At 51.6% G+C, this 27,500-nt stretch overlaps 1 protein-coding gene across 8 annotated transcripts in view; it reads left to right on the plus strand.

Moving 5' to 3' along the window:
- Positions 1-3,195: 3,195 nt before the first annotated feature.
- The window catches only part of LOC125950985 (amyloid-beta-like protein), a 71,970-nt gene continuing 47,665 nt past the window's right edge, over positions 3,196-27,500 (plus strand). The window contains exons 1-3 of one of the 8 annotated variants that reach the window (XM_049679433.1): positions 3,196-3,283; positions 5,866-6,315; positions 18,240-18,410. In XM_049679433.1, coding sequence (XP_049535390.1) covers positions 6,247-6,315; positions 18,240-18,410 — 240 coding nt within the window. In that variant the 5' untranslated portion in view covers positions 3,196-3,283; positions 5,866-6,246. Of the gene's footprint in view, positions 3,284-3,401; positions 3,472-4,676; positions 4,788-5,865; positions 6,316-18,239; positions 18,411-27,500 lie in introns of those variants that run through there. The other 7 variants (XM_049679435.1, XM_049679440.1, XM_049679438.1 and 4 more) reach the window with 7 other exon arrangements.

The following is a 27,500-nucleotide window of genomic DNA, read 5'->3' on the forward strand; positions in this document are numbered from 1 at the left end:
GGAAGGGACGAAAATTAATATATTTTTACGCGGCAATCAAGGAAGTTTGTTCAGCAAAGCGTAATTGAAAATTGGGAACTTGGCCTGTGGTGCCCGATGGATCCCGGGATTTGCGATGTGTCGTTAAAGTTGGTAATGGATAGTATAGTTATCGATCCTTTCCTCTGAGCCTGAGGCTTATCCGCATCGGCAGAATCCTTATTCTTATGTGTTGCTACGTATACATCGTTTGTTAGGAAGCTCAAGAGTTTCAAGTAGCTCTTCAACTCTGGTACAAAGCCACACTAAATAAAGCATAACTAAACGCGATCATTCTACCGTACCAGTAATTACAAGCACTCCGGTACCAAAGGACCTAAAGAAGGAAATGAACGTCCTTCCTTGAATTTCAATCGAACAAAACCCCCTCAGGAGTCAGCTCACAAGTCAAGACAGGAGCACCTAGCACTAGCAGGCTCTATAGCATGGCGATGCCGTTTCGAATTCCACTCGTGTTCACCAATCGCCCTGGTGAGCGCGTGTGATAATTATAGACGCGAGCAAATTAGCATTTTCCTACGATTCCTTCCTTCCTTCCGATCCACGATGGGGTGGCTCCAGCTAGAGCGACTTGTGCTCTAGCGAAGACGAATCGATCCGATCCGTGTCGTTCTATCCTCGTTGTCCGTTGTTCAATGTGGTCCTCGGTGCGAATGTTCGCTACTTCCGTGAGTGACGCAACAACTCGTTACTAAATCCACCGAGTATCATCGCAACCCCCACCCCTTCGCGACCGGAAGTTGGTATAGAGATTGGAAGCCAAAGCTCAAATTAAGTTACTCTTCGTGGTTGGTCCCGACGCTCGGTCCACAGCCGCGATTAACAAATGTCCAACGAACACCAATGACCAAACGTAAAAGGTCGTCATTGTTTGGCTAAAAGGCACGCGCAGACACACATCCTCGCACACCATAGCCCACACACACACACACACACACGTGCGCGGTCGCTTGATAGCAGGGAGTCACAAGGTCGTGGGCCGTCGTGGTACAACCGAATCGATAAGCAACCCGTTCTTTGCTTCTTCTCCCGGTGGGGGGAGGGACATCAAGGTGTTTGGCTTTATTTACTGCAAAGCGCCGCTGCCCCTTTGTTCCCCACTCCCCCTCCCTTCTGGTTGGAGTAACGGAGCTAGGAATGGAGACGAGTCTGTCTGCTGCTACTGCTGCGGGTTCAATTTCCTGACAAATCCTTTCAATACTGTATAAGCGCCCGGAGCGCCCTTGTAATACCGGTGCGCTTTCCTACACATTAAGCTCCCCCTATTTCCGTCCGCCGAGCCGTGGTGTGCCGAGAACCGAGCACCAAGCGCCACCACCCCTTACGGCCGACGGCCATTCCCTTATTCCGTTCCGTTCGCGCGACCAAAGCAGACGATTGTGCCAATGGAAGACGACGCCAGGCCACGCTGGTACGTGTATCGGGTTTTGTTATGTCGATATTTCTTCCATTTACACGGCAGCCTGCCAGGTCTTCCTTCCCCGGTGCCTCGATAAGAACCAAGGGTTCCACCCCTTTCCATTCTGACCTCCCTCTAAAGGTCCAAAAGGTGGAGATCTGAACTTTTTCCGTTTTGTTCAGCAAAGGTTGTGTCCACTTTTTTTGGGGAACCAAAAACCGACCAAACGCGTTTGGCCAAGCGTTTCGAAGGGGCTTCAATCTACGGAAACGCGTGTACCAGTCACCGGTAGCAGCTTATCCTTAACCTCGGACGAACGTCCGGAAGGATTGGCGTTGCTTCCGTCATGTTTGCATCGTCCTCGCACCTTTACGGACCAACGAGGGAGGGTGGCCCAGACTTTGGCTTTGGTAGCAAGAGCAGCCCTGCCTCGGGGGCCCTTTCGGTTAATACCTTGTTTTGCGGGAAAACAGCCCTCGCAAGGTGCCACGGTGGGGGTTGGAAAAGGAGAAAGGAAGAAAAAAAAAAGACACACAAACAACAAAAAAACCACGCGTCGGGCCGATGGCACCGTACACGTACGTGCGAAGGGAGAATGGCCAGTAAGAAGTGGAATCGCCATAATGTGCCGATGGGTGGTGCGCATGTCCGCAGGCTAGAATGTTCGAAGAGAACGTCTCTTCGCGCTCCGACGATGGACGTCGTCCTCGTCGTTCGCTCTCGTTGCTCTCCATTTTCTTCCTGAGGCCGCGCGCCTGTGCGCGTGTGTGTGTGTGTGCACTCTGGGGAAAATTTGGTGGACTGATTCATAGGAGTTTCCACCGTGCCAAATTTCCATAACGCAAGTAACGCCACGGGACCCGCAGTGAAAACTCTATAGCGACGCCTCGAGGTTACTATGGAGTTACAAAATGGAGAACATGATTTGACGTTACAAGTCCGTAGTGGTTGGACTAAAATACGAAAATCGAGTTCAATCCAAGAAACGAAATAAAAAAAGGGCACGAGACTTATTAGCGCCAAGCTGAGGGTCTATCCGAGCGCACAAGAAGAAGTAGGTCCCCACCGTCGATAGTCAGTCGAGTAGAATACATTAACAAAATCCCATCGTCTCGTCTGCATAGCAGGTGCTGTAGACCTGGCACGCGAGTATAATACACTCATCCAGCCAGGCCCGAATATACATTTATTCATCGATTTGGGGAGGGCAGCAAACCGAACTCCAGCGTTGCTCTCGAATCCTCCGCAGCAGATCAATGATTACACCTTTGTTATGCTACCGGACTGGTGCTGCTGCTGCTGCTGGCTAGCACGACCATCATGTCTATCCGGTTTACACTTTCTCCGCCTGCACCTCGCGTGGGCTTTTGAGCTTCTCCGCCCGTAAGCCCCATTCCAGCGCCACCAGCGATGATGCAGTCGCCTCTCTTTGGTCGCTCTGTCCTGTCCCACGCTTATCTCTCGATTTGTGGGAAGACGCCTCAATATCCTCTCCTTTTGCTCTCTCTCCCTCGGCTCACTCTCCACTGCTCTCTCTCTCTCTCGCTCTCTGTATGTAAATTCGCTTTCTCTCCTCCCCCGTACTTCCGCCCCCCCCCCCCCCCCGGACACGAGCATAGCGATCCACCAGCACGGTGCGCGCGTTCTGTTCTGTGTCGGGTTGCTCACGACAGGTTTTACACGAAGAGGCAGAAGCAAATTCCCGTTTCCCGTTCGTTCGGCGACAGTTTCGATTTCGTGCCGTACGCCAGTCACACATCGGCCATCGCGGCGAACCCCCGAGTTAGTTGCTTGGTTGGCTTCTCCCCTTCGACGCAGCAGCAGCAGCAGCAGCAGCAGCAGAAGGTATATCTCGGTTGGTTTGGTCTTGGACCCTGCTGGCGCCGTCTAGCAGCAGAAGTAGCAGAGCTTTCTCTCGATACAGTCCGTCAAATCCGGCGCTTGTGTGTGTGTGTTTGGGAACACATTTGTGGAGCGTTTTTCTAGGTCCGGTGTGAGTTTTTGGTTCCTGTCGTGTTGCGTTGTCAGCAAAAGTAAAATCCTTCTACGTTCTAATGTGCGTGTGCGTCACTAAGTACTGTGAATATTGGGCCCCTATTTCGGGAAGTGAACCCTGATAGAGTTTCGGAGTTGCTTCTTCATTGTTCCCTCATCGAAGCCTTTGCCGTGGCTGCGTGATATTAATGGCGTGACAGGGATTTGCGCCGCAAGTGACGATGCCGTGAACCGGAAAGAACACCAGGAAGTTGTGTAGTTTGGATAGGGCGATACCCTAGCGATAAATCTGAAGGACGTTCTACCTCATACTGTTGTTGGGTTTTACGTGCTTCATCATATCCCCCCGCGCAGCCACAACCTGTCCCTCGAGAAAGTCCTCACAAGGATTTAGTGGCCTTCCTTCGTTCGATAGGAGGATGAGGGGGTATTGTGGCTCATGAAGCAGTACGCCCGAAGCAGTACCGCATTCCGTAGTTGGCAAGGCAGATTCTTTCTTCGCTTGAATGTACATACTATTTACGCGCATTCACACACGACCTTCCTCCTGCAAAGGCGGCCTGTGTCTGTATGTGCGAACAGTGCGTGAATGCGTGTGTAAGTGCGGTGGCAATAGTGGTTAGGAGTCGCCGTTTGGTATTTCGTACACAAATCGATCGCTGGATGAATCATCCACGGAATATACTGCCTGCTGCCCCCTGGCCATTGCGCCATTGTGTGCGGAACCATCCATTGGGTTGGAACTGTTGTGACACAAACTGAGTGTAAGTGTGTTGGTGGGGTTGCATGCGCAAAGGACGCACCGTACGCCACCCCATTCCTGCCTGTGCGTCCGCATGCTTGGATGTGTTGTTTCAACTCCAAAAACCGTCGGCACGTTATGCGCAGCTGAGCGAACACAAGCGTAACGTGTGTGTGTGTGTGTGTGTGTGTGTGTGTGTGTGTGTGCAAGCGTGTATGTGTCTGGAAGAGAGAAACAGAAAGAGAGAGAGCACAAAAATAGTATTCCAAGCGAGAGCGAAACGGTACTAGCGTGCGCGAGTATGCGTGCAGGGAAGCACGAGTAAAACGAGGGGAGTAATCGGTGATGGCGGTGGCGACGGTTCGCGTGCATGTGTGGGGGCTACGGAAGAAAGGACATGCCGAGAGTATAGTGTGCTGTGGCCTCGGGCTACCAATACTCCGGTCTCCCGTTAGCCCACAGTTCTACTTCACCCCGGTACCAAGGATAACGCGGGCTGAAAGGATTTAATATCAATCGACCCAAATCGCCAATCGCACAAGTCCAGTGCGCTAGGCAGTGACGCGCGTGTGTGTGTGTGTGTGTGTGCGCGTGTGTATGTATGTGTGCTGGGTGTGTTTCACCAATTGAACACGGCTACGTCGAATTGCACGATATCGATTTGAGATAGCGAGAGCAGAGGGATACTGACACAGAGTCCTTGGTGGGGGGGGCGGGAAGCACCGGGGAGCAACCCCGCTACGTAGCGCGCTGAAAGTGACAGAAGGAATCGGAAAGTGGCCATTACAAATGCTGTGCGAGGACACGGACTGGAACGAACAAAAAAAAAAAAAAAATGGCACTATTAAGGTGGGATTAGGATATTGGATTACATTCCCGGACCGATTCGAAGCTCCGTCCGTTGCTCGCATCGCATTCATTCGCTTTTGCCCATTTCCAGCATTAGCCTGGCCGAGATCCGGGAAACGTGCCGTTCCCGTTTGCTCGGGAAACTGTCAACCTGTTTTAGAGCGATAGTGTCCGCAGGAGGCATCGCAGGATGATATCATTTTGCGAGCGCGTGGGGATTATTCCTTCACACGGCAATCCTTTTTGCAAACATTTTTAATTTCATTGTGTACGTGCTGTGCTACTAAAACCACACACAGAGACACACACACACGGACATACTGTCGTTGATTCGCTCATTTTTGGGAAATGGTAAATGGTCAAAACCAGCAACGCATTCCGCAAACGCTGGCGGAATGTAAGGCAATGGGATTACAAAGAATGTATAAATCATGTTTTATTGATGCAGAACTGCGTCCGTGAGAAGCCGCAACTAGAGCGCATTGTTGCAGGAAAACCGAAGAGGGGGGGGGGGGGGGATGGTTGCGGGGGTCGGCCAAATGACATTTCTCTCTTTCTGGGGCGCCTTTGTACGCGAACGAAAGAGACAATGAGATTCCACTCTTCAGGACTTGTGTGTGTGCGCGTGTGTGTGTTTGAGTAAAGGACACTGACAGTAGTGATACAGCGGCGGTCGGTGTAGTAAGCGAAGAGACACAGAGAGAGAGCAAGAGAGAAAGAGAGAGAGTATAAGTGCTGCGGTGTGGTGCAACTACACAATCCGCTGCAGGACCCCACACGGCATAGCGGTGGTTCCGTTCCCTTCTCACACACACACGGCACATTATTCGCTTTGTTTCAGGTGAAATTAATTATCCAGAAAAAACGGTGTTCAAAAGAAGAGTGGCGAACCCCCGTGTTTGCGCGATCTGACATTGGCACTGCGCCCGTACACGCCTGCTGCGATTGCACGCCCATCGTACGCATCGCGTCGGACGTCCGTTCGTTCCCGGTCGGTTTTCGAGTGAATTTTGTGACAAAATCGCAGCAGCCGTAGCGTCACATTTTGGATAGCACCAGTGCAGTGCAAAGTGTGCGCAAACCCTTGCCGTGGTGTTTGCGGACGTGAAAAAGGAACAAGTTGAGATTTTGTGACGGAAAAACCCGAGAAGTGATCGAAGCGAAATCCAACAGGATATTTAATCGTGCTTTTGGTGGTACGCGCGGAAGTAGTGCGGTAAACATGATGTCGGGGTGGTCAGCAGTGTTTGCGTTTGTCCTCGTGACACTCTGCACAGCCTATCAAACTCAGGTAAGTTTTTCTTCGTTTTCCTTTTTCCGTCTTAAGGTTTCGGTTCTTAACCGAGAGTACAACTGCTTTGTTGGGAGAAGAGGGCACAAAGATGTCCCTTGGCATCTTGGTTTTGCGGACCTGGTCTGCACACCTGCGCTTGGCACCCTCCCAGTGACACTAAGCACCAAAAGCGAAAGGTTTCTTTTGTACTGCGACGCGCCACAAGACCAGAGGCTTAGGGAAAGGGTTTATTGTGACGTCCCGTTCTTCCCGTAAGCACCGTTGCCCGTGAGTCTCACATTACATTCGAATAATGCTGATGGGGAAAGTGGAAAATGTCAACTCGGTTTTTATTCGCTCGCCATCGCAGTGCTGCAGTGTGAGCAGCAGGAGGGAAGGTTGCTGTGTTGGCACCGATTGTTTTCCACTTCCGAGCGCAAGTCGTTTGAAGGGTTTGTACTTAAAAGGCTAGAGTTACGGTGCCATCGAAGGAAGCCTTTCCAGTTTCCGTCGTCGTCGTCGTCGTCGTCGACGCCAACCGATTCGATGACCCCGGACGTGCGGAGCCCGGCGAAGCTGATTACTTATAATATTCTCCACACACACACAACGTGGAACTGTTCACTGCGGAACACGCTCCGAACACCTTTACGCCGTGTCCGTGTCCACAACAAATCGCCATCCACTACATGGGATGGTTGAAGGCCAAACCAAACGAAGCGTTTGGCGAGGTAAACTCCCTCCCTCCCTTCCGGGCACCCCTCCCCTTGAGCCTAGCGGTGTTAACCCCTAAAACTCAGCACAGGGACGTCGATAGCAAGCAGGGGTGAACGGGAAATGGAAAAATCGATATGCGAGGGGGCGGCGGCAAATTATCTTCGTGTGCTCGGCGCTGGCCAGAATGGCCAGAGAACCCCTGAGAACGTTTTCTGCTGCCATCGGGATCACAAAAGCAGGTCGATGTCGAGCGAGTGCGGCTGTGGATGATGATGGCACAGAGACTGCTAAAGGCGGCCACCCTCTACCCTCTGTGGTGGGTGTATGTTTGTGTGGGCACCCCTCGCAAACTGTTACATCGAGCACTGGACACACTGGATGGCGTTGGCGGCGTTGGCGACGTCGACGGCAGCCCCTTGTTTATTCTTTCCGCGCAAACCAACACAAACACAAAGTACTCCACCTTCCCCTTTTCCCACGACACGAACACACACTTTTTCCCGTTGTTGCGTTGCGCAGGGAAAGAATTTTCCCAAAACCTTTCTCGGCCTGCTACAACAAGGGCACACCATGGTTGCTTCGTTTGATACACCAACAACCCTGTTCGTCCGTAGTTGCACGAAACGTTTGAAAGAACTGACAACGAGTAACCGTCAGCCGGCAAGGGGGGTCGATCTGGACAGGACGAAATCGAAGAAATGTCCTCGAATGCCGCCCTTCCCGTCGGTGGCGCAATCTCTGTCACGAGCTCCTAGGGGCCCCGTCGTTGGCTGACGGAGGATTTTAATATGCAGCATGAGTCATGCCAGCGTGTGCGTGCCTGGCCCCTGCCAGGGTGGCGACAATCTCGAAACGTCCTCCGGACCAGAGGATACTACGGGGTGGCGTAGTCAAAGGGAAATGGCAGGAGACGGTTTTTCTTCGTTTTAACGTGACAACTGTATCGCTAGTCAGCTCCTTCACCTTTCGAGCGAAGGTCCCCTCTCCCTTTCCGAATAACGTGCCGCCTTGTACGTTATGTAACAGGAACAATGGAAAGCATTCGAACCAGACCTTCACGGAATGCTCCGTGGCCCTCGGTTGATTGGCGAAATTGAATCTCCTGCCCTCGGCATCACTAGGCATGTGACACTGGGCCGTCGGAGCGTGAGCTTAAAGTGCAGAACCAGGGCTGGAAAGCATGTTGTAAATTCGGATTAGCGCAGCGACAGGGAAGCATATTTTGGTCACTTTATCACGCCCGGGAGCGGTACGGGCGGACGAACGGCGGCTCTCTACACTAACCGGGAGATAACTAATAAGATTACACCACTTGGAATTGGATAACTTCCGTGGAAGGGATGGAAAACAGCCAGCAACCGGAAATGGTTTGAAAGTGGACGATGTTGTTATTTTTATTTTAATAAAACACGTCAACATTGGACAAACAAGAAGCTGAACCGTAGGCAATCTGCTGCTGATCGAACATCAGGCAGCCAGGCGCTTTGGCCGCTCGATGGACGCCGAATAATGAAAAATCAATTCCACTTTCAGCGATAGAAAGAGGTTTTTGGCCTGGGGAAGAAAACGAGAAGTAACAACAATAAGAAAGAGGAAAGGATCTGACGTAGGTTGGAAGCAAAAATTAAGGTATCCATTGTGAGAGGCACATTATGAGAAGGCAATGGCCACTTTCGTTCATTCGCAGCATTCGTGCTTCATTGCTGAGTAGCACGATAGCGGCAGCAGTAGCAGCCGTAGCAGCACCGGACATTCCGTGTTCCCCGGTCATGGCCTCGGGGTATCGGAAAAGGGTCGTCTGCCAGGGGCTCACAACGCACCACAACGCAATGCCCCCCCCCCCCCCTCCCAAAATGCGATAATAGGCTCTGTCCCACGTTTCGGCCGTTTGTAAAGCGGAAGTCATTTGACAACCCAAAAGCCACCGCTTCGACGTGTTTTTTTTTGGGGGGGGGGGGGAAAACGAGGGCGAAAGGTAGGTGAGGGAGGTGAAGCCGTTTTTGTAATTTCTACATTTCGCTCACCCACCCTCGGGCCTTTTCGGTGGCAAGGCTTTTTCTCGGAGTCTTCGGACCACAAGGCGGCTCTCTATGTGAAGGAGTTCGTCCTTCTGGCGGAGGAGGGAGGTGAGGCGAACGGAGCCTTCGGGTTGGTGTTCGCGGAAGGTTCTGCAGATGTATATGTATATATATATCTTTCTCTCTTTTAGGATATTATAAATTGTTTCCTCAAGTGGCGCGTGTTGTGTTTACGTTAACGGGCTCGCGGCACGACTAAGATACACACACAACAACAGCAGCAACAAAAAAGAAAAGAAAAAGAAAATGGCGTCAGGACAATGTACAGCCACGCGCAAACGGGCTGCGGCACGAAAGTTCCCCTTGTATAGAAGGGTGGCTCTGCCTTTTTGGGGGATAAAATCCCCCGAAATGGAACTCCCACAACTGCTGCTGCTTCATCACCACCACCATTTTGCGGACCACCACCCAAAGGGCCAAACCGCCAAACTCCTACTCCTCCTCCGGTGCCAAAAGCGGCGAAAGACTGTCCCTTTGAATAAATTAAAATCTGTCACGTGATAGCGTGATCCTCCAGCGGGGTCCGTCATTTTGGACCAACGACCAAAGGGAGAAAAGGTTGAAAGGTTGGGTAGCTGTAAATAGCTCGCGGCACCAGCCCAGGAGTGGCAGGACATTGGCCAAAAAAAAAAAATACTCACCGCCTCCTTCCCGAATCCTCAATTCCGATAACCGAAACTGGGTGACGGGTGACTCCATCAACAGCCAACAGGAACCAACAACAAAAAAAAAAAACACAATATTTAAGCAGCGGCAGCAGCAAAAAAACAGGGACGGGAAACAGGAAAAACTTGGACAAGGATTGATGTGTGCCTGTGTGTGTATGTGTGGGAATGGCGGGGAAGGCGGAATGGCTTGAGCGATCTTTATAATTTAGTTAAGAACGGATACAGCGCGAAACGAAGCAATTTCTGCTTTGGCCTCCTTTTTGGCCTTGCTTCCTTTCGGTTTGTGTGTCAGCCCTTTGGCAGGTCGGCCCGATCTTTCACGCTAAGAAAACATAACCTTAACGAAAGGGCCACTCAAGGATCCGTGAAGCACACCATTTCCGTTCTCTTTCTCTCTCTCTTTCTCCGACCTCGTGGTCATTAGTAGCTGACGAGTGGAAAAGTCGTTCAAAAAGTGCTCAAAAATATTCCAACATCAGCAGGAGCAAGGATAACGCACCAAACAAGTGTTGGTGTGTGTGTGTGGGTGTGTGTAAAAATAGGGAAAACATCTTGGGTCACTTTACCCCGGTCGCAAACTCAATCGAATCCTTCCCCAGGAGCCCAGGGATCCCTGCTCCCCCGGGGTTCTGCTTGGGGTGAGATAAGTTTTTGGTCGGTTTGCCTCTCTTTCGGGACAGGAAACTCGCTACCTACCGGGGCCCGCTGGGCGGCAGAAAGGATGGTGCGAAAGTTGTAATGAAAATATAAATAGCCACCCCTTTTGTCCCCAGCGCCGCGCCATATTATGCACTCGAGTTTATCTTCGATGTCGAGCTTTGCGCCCGTCGTCGTGTAGTGTAGTGACGTAGAAAGGATAACGACAAACCATTGTCACCACCGAGGAGAGGACCTCCGGGGGGAGCAAGAGAGATTGAAGTCAAGTTGGGGCAAGTTAGGAAAGAAAAAGAAGGCAAAGGCCTGGCTTCCGGGAAATACAGCACAACTAACAATGGGCGAACGTTCGTGAAGTCCGCGAACCACGGGCCAATTATGGGAATATTGCGAAGGACGAATTCACGAACCACGGACGCAACACGGTTTCATTATTATGCAAACTGTTTGCAAAGTTCTCGGTAACACACACACACATACACACACACGCCGAGTGAGCCTGGGAAAGCCTCGGATCGATTTCCTCGGAACCTCCACCGCACGTTCCAGTTCAGTGGATCGAGAAATGCGAAAATAAATTGATTCATTGGTCGGATTGTGTGTTCGTTCGTCGCGCGCGTAGTGGTTCGGTAGTAGTTTCGCAATTCTAGCGGAAGAAAAGGGTTTCGCGTGCATTATGTGTGCAAGTGTATTGTGGGGGGGTTTACCTATTTGTTCATCACGACCTACGTCACTGACGCGGTACCATTTAAGAATGTTGCGCCAACGCCTGCTCAATCCGGGTGTTCAATTACCTGTTTCACCTACATTCGGTAGCCAGAATTGAAAAATGGCAAAAAGCAAGCGTCATGTAACAATCAAGCACTGGAAGTGCTGTTGCTGTGTCTGTTGGTAATAAACCTCCATTCTTGGTAGGACATTGCGCTAACGGAAGGTATCAGCATGCGCGCGCGCCCGCACACACACACACACCCCATCTATCGAGCACGTCATGCGCGACTATTCAACTCGTTAACTGCTGGCACACACACACACACACACACGGTCGACGCTGTCATTCGACACCCGGGAATGGCAATCCCGTAGAATACGGAGAATATAATGTGCGAGCTCAAGGCGCACCATTACTGCTCGCGATCGTGGCGCCATCGTATTCCCCGACCCCGTTTGGCCTATTATACGGCCTAAGACACCACCACACACATACACACACACATACACATTCTGACGCACCGAGTACCCTACCGGTTATGAGGAAACCATAACGAAATTTGGTATGCCGCCTGCAGGACCCCGCCGGTTCCGCCGACAGGAAAACTAATTGCGAATGTGGCAAACCGGGATCCCCAGCCCCCTTTTTCCCCGTCCCCCGTGACACCAGTGATCCAAGAGGCAGGAAAGGTTAGGAAGAGAGAAAAGTGAAGGGAAAACTTAATATAAAGACACCATTTCGTATTATAGCTAAATGGAATTACCTTTCGAGCCCCGAGCATTCGCAATGTTGGCGTCGCGGCGGCTTATCGCCTATGCTAGAAGAGACCCGTGGGGTTCGGTGAGGCCGGAAAGCGAAAGGCGACGTCGGTACCCCGTTTCCCGCCGCTGACACTTACTCGTTTCATTGCCGATTGCGATCGTAAAGCTCGCTTCAGTGAGGTTGGAAGGGAAGGAAACGGACGCGTTAAGCGCCACGTATACGACCGAGCACACTCAGACATTTGCATAGCACTAGTACGGACGTGCAATGACGTGAATATCCGGGGAGCATATATTCATACTCGTCTCACCCCCCTCCCCCGAGAGATGGTGGCACGTCGTCCTACGGGACGTCTCGAGATGAGCTTTCGCGCCTGGTGTCGTTAGGAGAAAAGGAATGGGAGGCCGCTACATACCTAAGAGAAAGAGGATGAGGAGAAGGCTGTAATGATTTCGTTGTTTCTGCGACTCTGGCATCCTAGGCGATTGCAATTGTTTTATGGTTCGCTCGCTATGCCCTCTGCTTGATACGGTCTCGGTTGGAGTTCGCGAGCAGAATACTGATAGCAGGAGGAACAAAATACGGAATTGTAGAGTCAAGTACGGAGCACCCCAAGTACAATATGTTACGGAATCAGTCCAGGCCATTGTTAAAGGTACTTCAAGTTGCCTGAGTTTCTGTTTGGTCACCTTGAATCGTGACGCCGTAGGTAAAAAGCAAAGATCCTGTCGCTGCTGTACGTCATCCGGGATGCTGGTATTTGTGTAATTGAACCGGACACGAACCGGAAGTGTACTTCAGAGATTAGAGTGTGCACCAAGCCGGGGACCCACTGGCGTCACTGGCGGAGTGATCTATTATGGTTCGGTGAGAGTGACACTAAAGATGGCTGTCGGTGTCGTAGGCCACCGATATGTCACCGATTCAATTAATTCACTCTTCATAGCCATTCTTTCTTTTCCGTTGCTTGTTGTGCCTTCCGTCGGTCCGTAAGGTTCCTGTCCGGCTCAAGTTCGTGACCCCGGAACGATCGAACCCCAAGATGGTTCCCCTGTGGTTTTTGGATGGAAGCTGGTTGTGTTCATCGTTTGTCGCTGTGTCGTGTGCTCACTTCACGAACCATTAACCAAGCATAATGCTCGCACAAAAACACCGAACGAGCGAACGGGACGATGGCTGGAAGTTAATTTTTCAAACAGAAGCCACACCACCGTTTGGTGCTTCCCAGAACAGGGCCATTCCTGGCAAATAGGCTGGCGCTGGGCTCCGCGGCATGGAAATGGTCGCTTCGCTCCTCCCCCCTCGCTTTTTTCTTACCCGGAGCTCGATTCGGTTCGATTCAGATCATTAGGACGCTAGGGTAGTAGTAGTAGTAGTAGAAGATGCCCGGTCGCTCGCCGTTGGTGCTGCGTTGGCGCGAATGCGAATTTAATGGTCTCCGATTGCTCCGATAATCGATATTTACGTCACGCACACTGCAGGCCACATTATCCGGTATTTTCTCGCACCAGCTTTTGGGCACCATCACCATCGGCGGTTGCCAAACATCCGGCCGACCGACCGGCCGACCGGCGGCAGTTCCAGCGAAGGCGTTTTATTACATTTCGGGCGCCAAACCCGATGATCTCGCGCGATGGAGTCGGTTTATGGTTTTACGTGTCTCTATTAACAAATGCATGGACAGAAAAAAACGAAGGAGAGAGCAAGAGAGAGAGAGAGAGCGTAAAAGAGAAAGAGAAAGAATAATGGAGGATAATTATCAGCCTATGAAGCATGAAATGCGATACGTACATAGCGACACACAGCGGCCACAGCTAGAGAGCATAATGCGATGATTCGCGATGATGCTCAGCAGCGCCTGCCATCGATCGATCCGATCCCATCCGATCTATCAACCGCTGCCACCAAAGCGGACACGCTCCACCAGGCAATAGGCTAATGCGCAAATATTTTTCAACAAAAATGCCATAAAGGCAACGTCCCTCTCTTTCGAGCCCCCCACCCCCCTTCATGGTGGATCAAATTCGCTGAAATTATTCCTCCGGCAAAAAAGAAAAGAAAAGAAAAAAAACAAGGAAAACCGAAATAGAAGAGTATGAAATGTTGGAAAAAACTCAATCCTCTTCCGCCGCCGCTTGTCGCCGAATAGCCGTGGCCACACGGGGCGAAAATTTGCGCGCAAATTTGCACATTAATGCCAAAATGTTTTCGCTTCGTGTGGCAGGGGTAAAAACCCGAAAATTTATGCCGAAATGTCAAACGTATTGTTTTCATCTGTGTTTTGGCCGCTGAAGTTGATTTCCGAATAAATTTTGCAGTTTTTAACGATTTTGTTGCTGTTGCTGTTATATTTATATTAAAAATGCAAAAACAATACGAAAAGAACCTACATTTTCGTAAATAAAGCGTTCGATAGCGTCAAGGGTTCAGCGAAAAAGTCCGCGGACGTATAAAAGTTTGACAGCGTGTAAGGGTTAAGCGAAACCGTTTTGGCATTAATTTTTTCGTTTGCGCTAGGGTTTTCGCCCCGTGTGGCCACGGCTAATCGCAGTCGTTCGCGTATCCAGTGTCTTGCCACCGAAAGCCACAAAGTTCCTCCACCTCCTTGACGGGCGCGCCGAAGAAGAAGAAGAAGAAAGTGCTGGCGGAAGGGGTTTCGCGGCGGACGTAAATGTATTCAAAACCATCGATCTTTCGCTTGGTACGCACGGCCGGAGAGCGAGTCTCACCGGTGGTGTCTTGCGGGTGCTCGAATTACCTGGAAAATCTTGACACCGGGATACTCGTCCACGACTTTTCGCTGCCATCCTTGGCAAGCGAGTGAACGAGCAAGGCCAAGGGAGGAGGCGGAGGAGGAGAAGGAGGGCGCTTAGAGTGTTAACGAAACGCGACAGGACTCGAGGGGAGCGTAAAAGAATGAAGAAGAAAAAGGGGTTCCACGCTCCAAAGGAAAATAAAGCGAGCAAAAAAAGAGAGAGAGACAGAGAGAAAGTTACGCACTTCAGCCGCACCACTACCACCACCACCACCATCACCACAATCCACCCTCGCTCGGCTCAGCTGAGCGGAAAATGATCGCTTTTCTTCGCATCAAGTCCTGGCAGACAAGCAGTGGGGCTGGTGAGGTCGAGAGAGTTTCGGCGAAAGCTATCAGCGTGCTTGGCAGAACCACACCGCAATGGCCGCCATACCATATACGAACGAACGTGGCCATAAGAAGATGAAGAAGATGACGTGAACGGTGCGCGTGATGAAAAGTGGCACCCAATGCGGTGATGATGGTGGCGGTGGCGACGTCTGCGGTGGAAATGGATCGTGGGAAACCCGTCCAAATCGTGCCACTCGTTGTGTAAATATCACACACGTACACACACACACAGATACACACACACACTCGCGTGTCCTTAAAGGGCAGGTGCGTGCCAGGCGGTTACCAAGGGAGATAAAGCGTTTTCCGAAGGCGCGGAATCCTTTCATCTCGCGCCCTTCGTCAGTCGCCACAGAGCAGCCGTCACCAGCTTGGGCTTGGAGAGATGGAGGAGAGACCTCACACCTCTCTCGCGCAACGATTTTCATTTTCCACGCATCAAAAATCTTGTTTTCAGCTTTTCAGCGACCACCAGCAGCACTTTTCTGTAGCCTCAAAGGGGAGGGAGTACACACACGGGGGAGGATTTTTGGGGGGTGCTGCTGGATTGAAAGGGGTGGCCACCCTTATCGCGTACAATGGACGCGGTTATACCGCGAGTCTATTGCTGCGCGGACCATTATTCGTGGTCCGTAGAATGGTGTGAAATGAATAGGTCTCGTCGTCGTCCTTCCAGCAACAACTTTTCATCTTCATTCGCACACACACACACACATGTAGAGGCCGCGAGTGGCCGAGAAGACTTACACAATCGCCATCAGAATCGCGATAGGGCGGTCGAGTCGTTGTGCAAAAAAAAAAGAAAGGGAAGGAGCAGGAGCTTATGTAATAGCTCCTGTCGTTCATTTCACGCGATGAATGGAAGGCTTTTGGAGAACCCCCTCTCACCGTAGACATGATTCTGGTACGTCGAAAGGAAAGTGTTTGCTTCACTGGTAGTGGTGCTGCTTTGACACTTGCTTCAAAGGACATCGGACTAGCGCATCGCCTCAAGTGGCGGAAGGTTAACTGGTTGGGTGTTAACAAGCCCCCCATTCCCTCTTCGGCACCGACCGACTAACCAACGAAATAGTGAAAGAGAGAGAGCGCACAGAGGATCAAACAATAGTAGTAGAGCGCACACGACCGGTGCCAATATGGTGCAGATGTCGCGTAATGTCTTAGAAGGACGGAGCCAGGAATCCGTTCTGTCGTGTTGTTCGTGTGTTCTGGTGCTGAATGCAAAAGTCATTTGCTGCCGTCTGTCTGTGCGCTATCTTGCTCACGCTAGCACATGCCGCACGACACGAAAGGACCTGCGCTGTGTGGTGGACCTTTTTCGAGTACCACGCAGCAGTCAGCACCAAACGAGCCGGCGACTGCTGGAGCTGCTGGAAAGGCCAAGAGGAGCCAAGAGTACTGTGTGTCACTCTCCTGACGCAAAAGGCCGCGAGCGGGGCCTTGTTGAACCCCAAAACCCTCAAAGGATTCGCCTGGCGCGGTAATCTATCCCTTCTTGCAATGAATATACGCGCACAAGGCGGCAGGGCTTGGTGCACGGAGTGGGGAGTTGACTTCAAAAGTGGAAGAGTTTTTAATTAAAGAAATGTCAAGACAGTTCGGTTCCCGCAGGAGTTCCCGTAGGATTGCGACATGGTATCGGTCTCACTGTCGTCGTTGTCGTCGTCGTGGTCGTCGTTCTAGGTGAAAAGTTTTTGGGTTTCAAGTTTCCCTAGCCATTACTGCGGACTCGTCGGTTTTTGAGGCATTGATTTTGTGGGGCAGCGTTCGCTGGAACACATTTGTCTTTGATCCTCGCTTTTCGGTTTCGATGATTAAACGAAAGCATTTCCTGGGCCAAAAAAACAAAAAGGGATAGAAAAGCTCCGGGTACACAGAAGGTAGCTGGAGGAAGGCGATTGCTGACTCAACGCGAGCAGCACTTGCGTTCTGCGCATTTCTGCTTCGCTTCTCCGGTGTTTGAGCTGCTGCATCTTATACATACATTCGCCCAATTTGTATAATCACAAATCGGTGAGCATCTGGCACAAAATCGGAACGCCACCAGCGAGGCAGAGAGAAAGAGAGAAACATTAAATAAGGGAGTAGGATTCTTCTTTCACCACGAGGACAAAACACTCGGCACGATGGCGGTCGATAGCGGTGGCTACTCCAATCGCAGATTCGCTTTCCTTCTCTCACGCTCTTGCTGGGGCACTAGACCATCGGAAATGATGTCCAAAAAACATGCAAACACGCCATTACAGAATTAAAAGTCAGTGAAGCCGACCAGACGCAAGGACGCGACTGGAGCGGACCACGAATGGTTCGAAGTTGCAGCTGGTCTGTTTTCTCACTCAACAAGATTAGTTGCCCGCCATAATGCCAGGACCAGGACCACTGTGAAGACACTGTGATCTGGCAGCTGGCCTGGGGGAGGGAGGGAAGAACTACTTTTTGGCTTTGGCAGATCGGATAAGGAAGCCACCGCGACACGGCTGTCATTAGGCTGATGCTGCTGATTAGGATGATAGAAGCATCGGACATCAGACAAATAATTAAGCACCATTAATCATGCAGCCTAGGACGATGTGCCGAGGACAGTGTGAGATTCACTTGTTATAATTGTTTTGAATTCGTCGCCCTTTCGCCTGTCGCAAACAAAGATTTCGTAAATCTTCGCTTGGAAAGATGGTCTTTGGGTCCCGGTGTCGATCCATCCCCGGACCATCTGCTGGCCAGACGACATTATCCTTTCCGGTTTCAACAACCTGTGCTTCCAAAATCGATCGTATAACGATTAGCAAGTCTTGGTCGGTCGCTTGGCCACGCACGCAAACCCAGGCCAGGCCTGCCGGCAGGTTTGTCGGTAAATATTTGCTTTCAATTAATCGTCCGGGTTGCGACATCCATTTAGCTCGTAGACTAGGACGACTAAGAAGAGGCGGTAGGCGTTGTGGAACTGTCACACTCTCGGGCTCGGGATGAGATGAGCATCGCCCAAAAGGATGACCTCGCCGGCTGACTCCGGTCTCCGGTTGGTCGCTGAATCTTTAATGAATTCGGTCGAGTCCGTAGGACCGATTAGCATACTCGGGCGGGCAGGCGTCTCCATCCGGGGTTTCGTCTTTTCGGTCTTTTCAGGTTAATGAATAGGTCCTCAGGTTTAGAACGCTTTGTAACTTCTCTTTCTCTCTCTCTCTCTCTCTCTGACTCGTTTCTAGGCGGCCTCACCACGATGGGAACCACAGATCTCGGTGCTGTGCGAAGCCGGTCAAACATATCATCCCCAGTATCTGTCCGAGGAGGGCCGATGGACAACGGATCTGAGCGTCAAGGTGCCCGCCTCGACCTGCCTGCGGGACAAGATGGATCTGCTCGACTACTGCAAGAAGGTAAGGGTGACAAAAGGAACGCATCGTAAAGGGAATAGGCTAATGGGTGGGTGGGTGCTTTATGAGCGTGATTAGGCTCTTCTTCCCCCCCGAGACATGTGTGATGCTAGCAGAGGCCCACCGGAGGGATATTGGAAAATACTTTTCGAAATTCCATATTTACGCCTGACATCGGCAGCACCTGGAATGGAAGGAATCTGAAACATACGCCGAAAGCATCTGGCTTCTGATCGTGTACTCCGATATCGGTATCTGAGGCAACCTGAGGCATCGCATTCGTACGGCCACAGCTACTAGACTTTCAAGGCTCTTCAGGTCTTTTACGAGATACGGGGTACGGTGTGGCGATTGTCGATTGTTTACCAATGTCAACGATTCGAAACGTTCTCGGAATATGCCTTACGGCTGCCTTACCTTTACCAGAACCTTGCCTGTGTGTGTGTGTTCATGATAGGAATCGGTACGGTATGGAACACACCGGTTCAAAGCACGCAGCATGCCCATCTCGACATGCCATGTCGGTAGTACGGCAAGATTGTGTTTGAAGTTGTTTTCCCATAAGGGCAGCACTGGCCCGGCCCCCGGGTGGTAAATAGCTGCAGCATTCCGTGTTACGAAGCGCACCGACAGCATCGGTAGCGTCCGACCAACGGACCGACCGACAGCTCACCTGCTCTGCTATCGTCTGACCGGGAACACTGATAGCATTACAGCGAGGGAGTAATTAGATTTTTCAATTTACCATTCAACTGCAACCGGTTGGCACCGACACCATGCCGGTGCCGACGAACGGGAAACGGAACCCGGGACCGGGATTTGAACTCCGGGCCTCCGGGCTACTGGCGCTCACCTGATCGGAGCATTGGTGTCCCGAGACCATGTGGACGAGGACAACAAGGGAACGGTTGGTGGTGGTGGTGGTGTGTGTGTGTGTGCGTGCACGAGCGTCCGCTTATTGGGTTACACACGGACAAAGTTAAAGGACGAGCTTAAATGGTGAAATGGATTTTCCATTTCTGGGCTCGAAGGATCACGATGATGCTGATGATGATGATGATGATGGTGGTGTGTTGGTTCCTAGCATCCCGTCTGACTTCGTTTCCCAGAATTGCGATTCCGTAGAGCAGAGCGCGATCACTGGTTAGTAAAACCGTTATTGGTCCTTTAGCCGTTTGACTATATTTTAATATCATCCGGCCTGTGACAGTGTCATCGTCGTCGGTCGGTCGTCGTCGTCGACGTTGGCCCTTTTGGGAGTTGTAGCTCGCTCGGCACTGCGATTCGTTGCGACGCGTCTAGGCAATGAATTACATGCTCTGCAGATATCATAAATGTCAATTATGTTTCATTCTGCACTGGTTCTGGTCTCGTATGCGTTCGGTCTGGTTTGGGTTGGTGCGGTATGTTGTGGTCGTTGGTTTTGGGACCGAACTCCCGCAATGGCACTTGCGGAACGATCGCTTGTACTATCAACTGTTCTCGTCGCTTTGCCAATTGTGGCTAATCCCATCAACACTTGCGCACAATTCGATGAACCGGTGATTATTGTCCAGTAATTGCACACGTCCCTTCCGATCCGCACGGTATCCGGCGGATTCTTAGTACCAGGAATCATTGCATTGCCTTTCGGAGGAGGGCATTCGGATTTATTTGCTTAAAACCGAAAGATCCCTTTTTTGAATGCTACAAGCTACTATCTAGCGTTTGATCTGCCATCGCTACCAATCGCCACAATCGGGTGCTCTAATTGCACCACAATCGAACACCACAGCACAACAGCCACGATTCACGCCAGTCGATAACATAACACAATGCGGGCGCTCTCAATTGAGCAATCAAATGAATAATATCATTCCCCCCAGGGGGGTCGGTTTTTTCTCTTTGCAAAAAAAAAAACAGAAATCCTCGATCAACGACGCTAGAATATAATTTGTTTTCCCTTTTTCTTTGGTTGCCGCTGGGAAAAGGGCGCCATCGAAAGATTCATTCTGTTTTGCCCTGCCACCTTCTTTCCACTGTTGTTGGTTTGCCGGACCTGAAAGACCCCGGGATTCCCGGCATCGCGTCCCTGGAGTGTCTCTTAATTGCTTCGCAGGGCTTCAGCCAGACACCAGAGAGAAAAAGAGAGAGAGAGGGAATTCTTTGCCGCATTTCCACCGTACCATCGGCTGCTACCGTTGTTGTCCAAGGCACAAGGCACGGCTTGGTACCACTGCAAATGGTGCCAGGTGAAGGCAGGTTTTCAGGGAAGCATCTGCAAAAGGGAAAATGCACAAAACACACACACACATAAACACACAAAAGGAAGAGACGCAGACCGAGCGGCTTTGAGAGGTGGTGATGGTGAAAAGGTATTTCCAATCTTTATGTTTCCGTGACCGCCGTCACCAACACCGTCGTGACCGTTCGCAGCCACCACATTCACGCCCAGCATTCAACATTTCACTTCGCTCTTCCATCTTCCATTTTGCAAATATATTGCAACGAAGGAAGGCAGCAATGGCATGCAGATTGTTTCTGCGAGTAGTGCGCCTTGTGATGGTCGCAATGGTGCCACCACGAGCATTCAGAGCGAGTCATTGTACCATTGAGAACGGCATAAGCATAATGACTGCAACCGGTTGGTCGTGTGCTTGCAGCGATCTTCGTGGCATGACCGGGGACTGACTGCACCGGGGATGACGTTGGCTACTACCGACAGTGTAGCGAACCGAGCGAATCTCGCTGTGTTTGTACTTCATTTGCACCCTTCAGGGACCTTTTGGTGGCCGTCTTTCGATGGTAACATTACATTTCGCGGTCCCGGGGAAAAAATTAAGAACAGAAAATTCCGTGGAATCTCTATCGCAACGGGAAAAAATCCCCATTTCCCGGGTCACCCGCGTACCACCAGATGGAATCTGCTCTCCAAAGCTAGTGGGACACTTCTGTCGTAAGCCTTTACCACACGCCAAGACACACTCACCAACGCGCCCGATTTTCCACATCAAACCACACGCTTTTCGCCACGCTCAAGCGCGTTCGAGCGGCAGCGAAATGCATCTAATGCTCATGGTGATGGTCCTTCCGGGTCACACCGCCCCGAGCGGGGTTGACACTTCCCCTAGGTTTTGGCCTTCGTCTCGCTTCCTTGGCAAATCGAAGAAAACGGAAACTGTGGCGGCGGCACCGGCGACCGGCGTCGTTGGTGGTGGTGGAACTCTTCTCTATCGTTTGTGCATTTCTCACTGTCAACACCACCAAGTTGCAGGCGGGATGATGGCGGAAGGTGTGCGGCACTTCACTTCCGAAGCTTTCTTTCTTTCGAGGGATTTCCGGTGGCGCGCACAAGACGCGCTCGCGCATCCTGCCACGTCACGTTTTCGAGCGAACGTCGAACGAGCGAGCGTTTGCTGAGTGTGTGTGTGTTTCGCCATCGCGGAAAGTGCCGTGAAAATTCGGCAACATTGGTGTGCGCGCACCTCACATACTGTTTTTCACTCCACGGCGGTGCTCTCGTTCGCCAATCAGTGGAACCCTTTTGGACCCTCCACTAGCCAGTGTCCCGGAAGTCCAGGAAAGGAGGGTAAAGGAAAGGTGCCGAGAGTTTGCAGGGAGGTGGGGTTGATTTGTTCACGCCCGAGCACGATGGAAGCACCAGAAACCTTCAAGAATGGGGAACTGCTGCAGTAACATCAAGGGGTCAAGGAAGAGCGAACGAGCACCAACACGATGCTGCTACTGATGCTGGTGCTACTGATGCTGCTGGTGCTCCTGGGTGGATACCAAACGGTAAGCAAACATCGTACCCTCATCCCGTACCGAGAAGATGCTGGCACTGGTATAAGAATAATAAAAGATCCCCGGGAAAGAAGGGAACGAAGGGAACCCTCGGCGCAAAGGTTTTGAATGTTCACATAAACATCCGTGAGGCAGTCTGTGAGGCAAAGAGAGGGTACGGGAGATGCAGCAGTTTTGTCCCCTCCCCCCCCCCCTCAATTCCATGCCTTGGGGTGGGTGGACCTCAAACAAACGATCTCCATAATGGACGCAGTACTACCACCATTCCACGTACCATAGAGCGAGAGCATCTTGGGGCTGGAAATAAAAGAAAAATACCTGGAAGATCTCCACACCGGTACCACCATCGGTCCCCTTTGTTTTCCACTCCACGAGCTCGCCAGCCAGGATCACAAATCCGGTAAAGCGCAGGGTGAAGTGAAGTGAAACACGAAGAGAGAAAGAGAGAAAGAATAAGAGAACACAAAGGTACATAGTGGTTGGTTCACACTAAAATCTTAAAGATATATGTTGGCCTCACACTACCGCTACTACCAAGAAGATGATAACGACGACGACGACGACGACGGAAAGGAATCTCAAGTCCGCTGGAGCACCGGCCATTGCACAGCGTACCCCGGGCGGCGGTACCAAAGACAACCAGGTGACGCACTGAAGACGGTCCCGGGCCTTTCTGGGATTCGAGGTTCTGGTTCGCCGAAACACCTCCTGCAGTCCGTCGGTTGGTCCGTCGGTCGGTCGGATTAGCGACGAAAAGGGGATGCTTTTTCGGGGGGAGGGAAATTCTCGTTCGCTCGTCCGCGACATGCACGAGAATACATTCCATTATTTAATTTCTCAGGAAACATAATTCGCTGCGGACGCAGGGATGCTCCAGGAGGACACACCAGGGGAGGGCTTACGGTTTGGGGTCCTTCTCTCAACCCCCGGGACAAAAAGCAGCAAAAGCACGGAGCAACATATGGTATGATTTGTTTTCGGGCGCGTGTTTATGCTTTTATGTCCGCGATAGCAGCGTAACTTCACGCCTCACTGGCAGAGGGGGGACGCCACTCTGGCCGGGCACGAACCGCGGGAAAGCACTCAGCACTGTTCGCGGTCCTCAGCACTGTTCGCGGACCAGTGTTTGGGACAATAAAGTTTTCGCCTCGAACCCCCGCCCGGGGGCCGGTGTGCCCGATGTGCCCGATGTGTTCATGTCGAGAAAGATGATGTGTGGGAAGATGCTAGGGGAAGAGACAGTGTTGGTGGGTGGGTGGATGGGAGGGCGCAAAAGTTTGGCCAAAAGAAGCAATTAAACCCACAACCGAACGAGCAAGTGCCTTAGTGCCACTCACACTCACACAGGCACCCGGGGTAGTGGTGGCTAGTGGATTGGAATTGATTGCCAGCTACGACCGCTCCAGTATGGCGGTCGCCGGCTGGGACAAGGTGCTGACATTAGTTGAGTTGCTTGGGCCGCAAATGTGGCCCGTCCATATGGGGATTGGCTCGGGTATGATATAATCTTCTATCGCGTACCGGTCACGCCCTTCGTTCGATAGATCGCCTCCTACGTTGGGAAACTCATCTGGTACCGTCGGGGGCTGAGGCTTTGAAATGAGTCGATAATAAGCGCACCAAGGAACTGGAGCGATTTTCCAATACGCACACCAATAACCGATACGCACCGCTGTACCGATGAGTTGAGGACGATCGATACATGGTTCCGTCAGGGTCCGGGTTGGAGGATTGGATGATGAAATCAGCATAAAAATGATGTAGCAGCTCTATATCTCTCTCTCGCTCTCGCTGGGTTGTCGGTTTTCAAACCAAGTGCTTGATCTTGATTCCGTTGTAGAGTGAAGAGGTTGCCCTTGTTCAGGCCAGGAATGAAGCTGTTTAGATAGAGCTATTCCCTATACCGCAATGCCGGTCGTTTATGCTTACGTTTGCCTTATTGATCGATCCACAATCGATACAATGGAGCGTTGCTGCTGCTGCTGGTGCTGCTGATTGGAGGTTCTTCTCTTGGGCTTCCTCATCAGTTATGCCTTCATCGGCATTTACTTGGAATGCTAAACGGGCGGAATTTGAATTTCCTTTCATTTGATTTTCCTGGGTACGGGCTGCAGGGTTTTCCCAATAACCGCGTTAGATTTCGCAATGGCTGCTGTTGACCGAGTATTGTATACTGTATTAATAGACAGTGTGTATGGTTTTGCAGACGCCTTAAACGTAGGAATGGGAAAGAAGGATCTAGAACTAGCATTAAGTAATATAAGATAGTAACAGTGCGCAATTTGAAATGATTCAGCGGATAAGGACGGTTAAAGTGAGACATATGGTTAGAGAAACAGTCACAGTAGGAAGTATTGGTTCGTGAATGCTGTAGGACCTTGAGAGCGCACAGTTCATGCATTCTAAAACTCATTTTTGGGAGGTTCAAGTCGAAAGTCTCAAATATAATTTTATCGAATTTACTAACACATAACTCCGACTTGGAACACAAGACACTGTTGTGTCTCAAAAATTGAGCAAACCTAAAGTGCCTTGCGACATGCCAGGTCAGGTTAGACCGTGAAATGTGGCACGTTCACTCATTAACATAATCCTTTTAGTGCCAGTCGGTTCAAGGTACGCTTTTCAGTAGCACACAACGACAAGGGAAGCCAACCTGTCGGTTCCGTTCCTAAAACACTGTTCAGCCGACTGTTTAACGGGTGTAATGCGCGACTTCCCTTCGTTAGAGGCCGTTCGTTGTACCGGGGACTGGCCTCCCTATTGCATCGATCGGTCGGTCTCTCAACGACGGAGCGGCGCTCATCTTCGGCACACATCCGCAAATACCGCATCGTGGCAGGATATATGGTGGTAGGCCGGTCGGTATAAGGCAGGTTTTGTGGTTGCAGCAGCAGCAGTACAGGCTGACCACAGTACGCATTGTAACAAATTACACCCCGGGTGTAAGTCGCCGGCGAAAATGAATCGTTCGGAACTACGGAAGCACCACAGCCCTCACGGATGCCTACAATTACCGGATTCGCCGTACCACCGTGCTGGTTGCCCATTTTATTGCATTCCCATTATCCAGCTCGAGTACTGCGCGCCGCGCTAGTCAGCGATCCTTGCTCTGGATCCTTGCTTGCTTGCCATACCCCTTGGACATCATAACTTTGAATCCACCGAACGACGACGACGTCTGGTGATGGGCCAGAGGCCAGCCGGAAGGGAAACAATAAAAGTCTCGAACCATTGCCCTTCGCTCCGTGGCCATCGTCATCCCTCGAGTCGAGGCTTCTCGAAGCCTCGAGGACGGATGTTGACCGAGCTTGACTAAATTATGAAACAGCATAAAGAACGACGTAGCAATACAACCAACCACAACGAATCCCTCCATCCAATTCTCCCGCTGGCTGGCTGGCTGGCTGGCTAGGCCGGGGCTGATCCCCGTGCCCCATGACCCTACGTCCGGATCAGTGTCGTCGTCGGTCCTTGGCCAAAAATAACTGCGGATAAATTTGTTTCGGTTCGGTCGTGGTTGGCTCTCCTGAGGGCTGCTCGCGTTGCGTGCCACGTCCGCTCTGTGGTACGAGGTTTGAGGTGGCCGCTGTGTACTGCGCCACTCAGCGCTCGGCTCGCCGCTCGTTCGCGCGAAACACGGGATTTTCATTTTCGGCCAGACCCGTCATCGTCGCCGTCGCCGCACTGGTCGATTGTACCGTTATTGCTGCTGCTGCTGCTGCTGCTGCGACAGGGCCTGGGACCAGGGGTGGCTATCATGCGACAAAATGCCATTATAATTCATTCTTCTCCTCTCAAGTGCGGTAAAGGCGGAAGCGGTCCTGAAGGAGCGGTCCGTGGACCGGATTTTGGCCTTGCATAATAATAACTCAAAGCCTCGAGTCTCGAGTGCACTACGACGACGACGGCGAGGACGGGTACTATGGTACTCTCTCTCTTTCTCTCTCGCGCTGGTTCGGTTCCTCCTAATCGGCTCGATAGAAGACGGACGACGACGGCGAAGACAATAAGCCATCGCGATGGTCTGGTGATAGAGCGGAAGCTGCTGTCGCTGCTGCTACTGGCTGGCACTTGGTGGAGTGTTGCTGGTACAGTGTTTCAAGCAAAATCGTTTTAGTATCCTTTAGGAAGAAACTAACGCTAACAACAGCCACCGAAGTGAATAAAGTTTACGTTACGTCCCAGGGCAGGGCATATAGCGCCGTAAAGACTTGACGATGCCCCACTCGAAAGACTTGACGATGCCCCACTGGATTTTAATGGTTCCATGGATTCCAAAGCATTGGAACAATGCAATTGATGGCCAGGACATGACTCGGTCAAAGGCCAAGAGGCAGAAAGAGGTGCGCGATATCGCGGTTCAACTCAAATTGAGCTCAGACCTCCGGCAGGCAGGCCGCAAGATGTAGACCAGCGATAGCGACGATCCCGTGGCCCAGGAGGCCATTTGTGCGTGTCAACCCCCCCAGGAGGGGGAAGGGACGGCGCACCTACCTGCCATGGCCGCACCACAATACCTGGTGGATACACTTGCGACAGTAAATGGCGAATACGGTCGACGGTAGCGCTGGTCTTCCGCTTTGTTTTGGCGCATTGGGGAATGTAACGCTCATAGTGAGAGAGCGAGCGAAGAGAGAGAGAGAGAGAGAGAGAGAGAGAGAGAGAGAAAGGACGAGAAGATGAACAACCGCGTTTCGTCCTCGGTCGTGGTGTGTGATGAACAATTTCCGGTTCTCCAGGTCGGTATACCGGGCCAGGAGACAATAAACGAGGCACAAAATATTGCTCCAACACAGCCGCAGGCGACATCTCTCGTTGGTGGGTAGCGCTGGTGATTGGTGGCAGCGGTTAAAGGAGGCCCCTCGACCGTACTGATGATATGCCGTTTGGCCAAACTTTTCCTGCAGCAAAACGATCCTGCCAACCATCCTGCGGGTTTCGGAGTCACGAAGGGAGGAACGCAGATAAGCGCCTCGTCGTCGTCGTCGTGGTCGTGGTGGTCGTAGTCCGTAGGCCGGTTGAACCGGACCGGAGACACAATCCCGGCATGGCAGAACCGCGAGAACCTCAATTCCTGTGGAACAATAAAACATCGGCCGACGTTATCATCGGCATCATCATCCCGCGGTACCCGGTGCCCGGTTCATGGGTTCAACAAGGGATTGCCATCACCCGGGAGGGCAGGGGGGTCTTTAGCCTTAGCTCCGGTTTGGGGTTTTGAGCAAGGCGCTTATCGTTCTTCCGCGTGAATTGTCGCCTCCTGTCCCTTTCGGGCTCTGTGCGTGTGTGCGTGTCCGATTATGTGGA

This window comes from Anopheles darlingi, chromosome 2 (genome assembly GCF_943734745.1).
Source record: "Anopheles darlingi chromosome 2, idAnoDarlMG_H_01, whole genome shotgun sequence".
Lineage (NCBI taxonomy): Eukaryota > Metazoa > Arthropoda > Insecta > Diptera > Culicidae > Anopheles > Anopheles darlingi.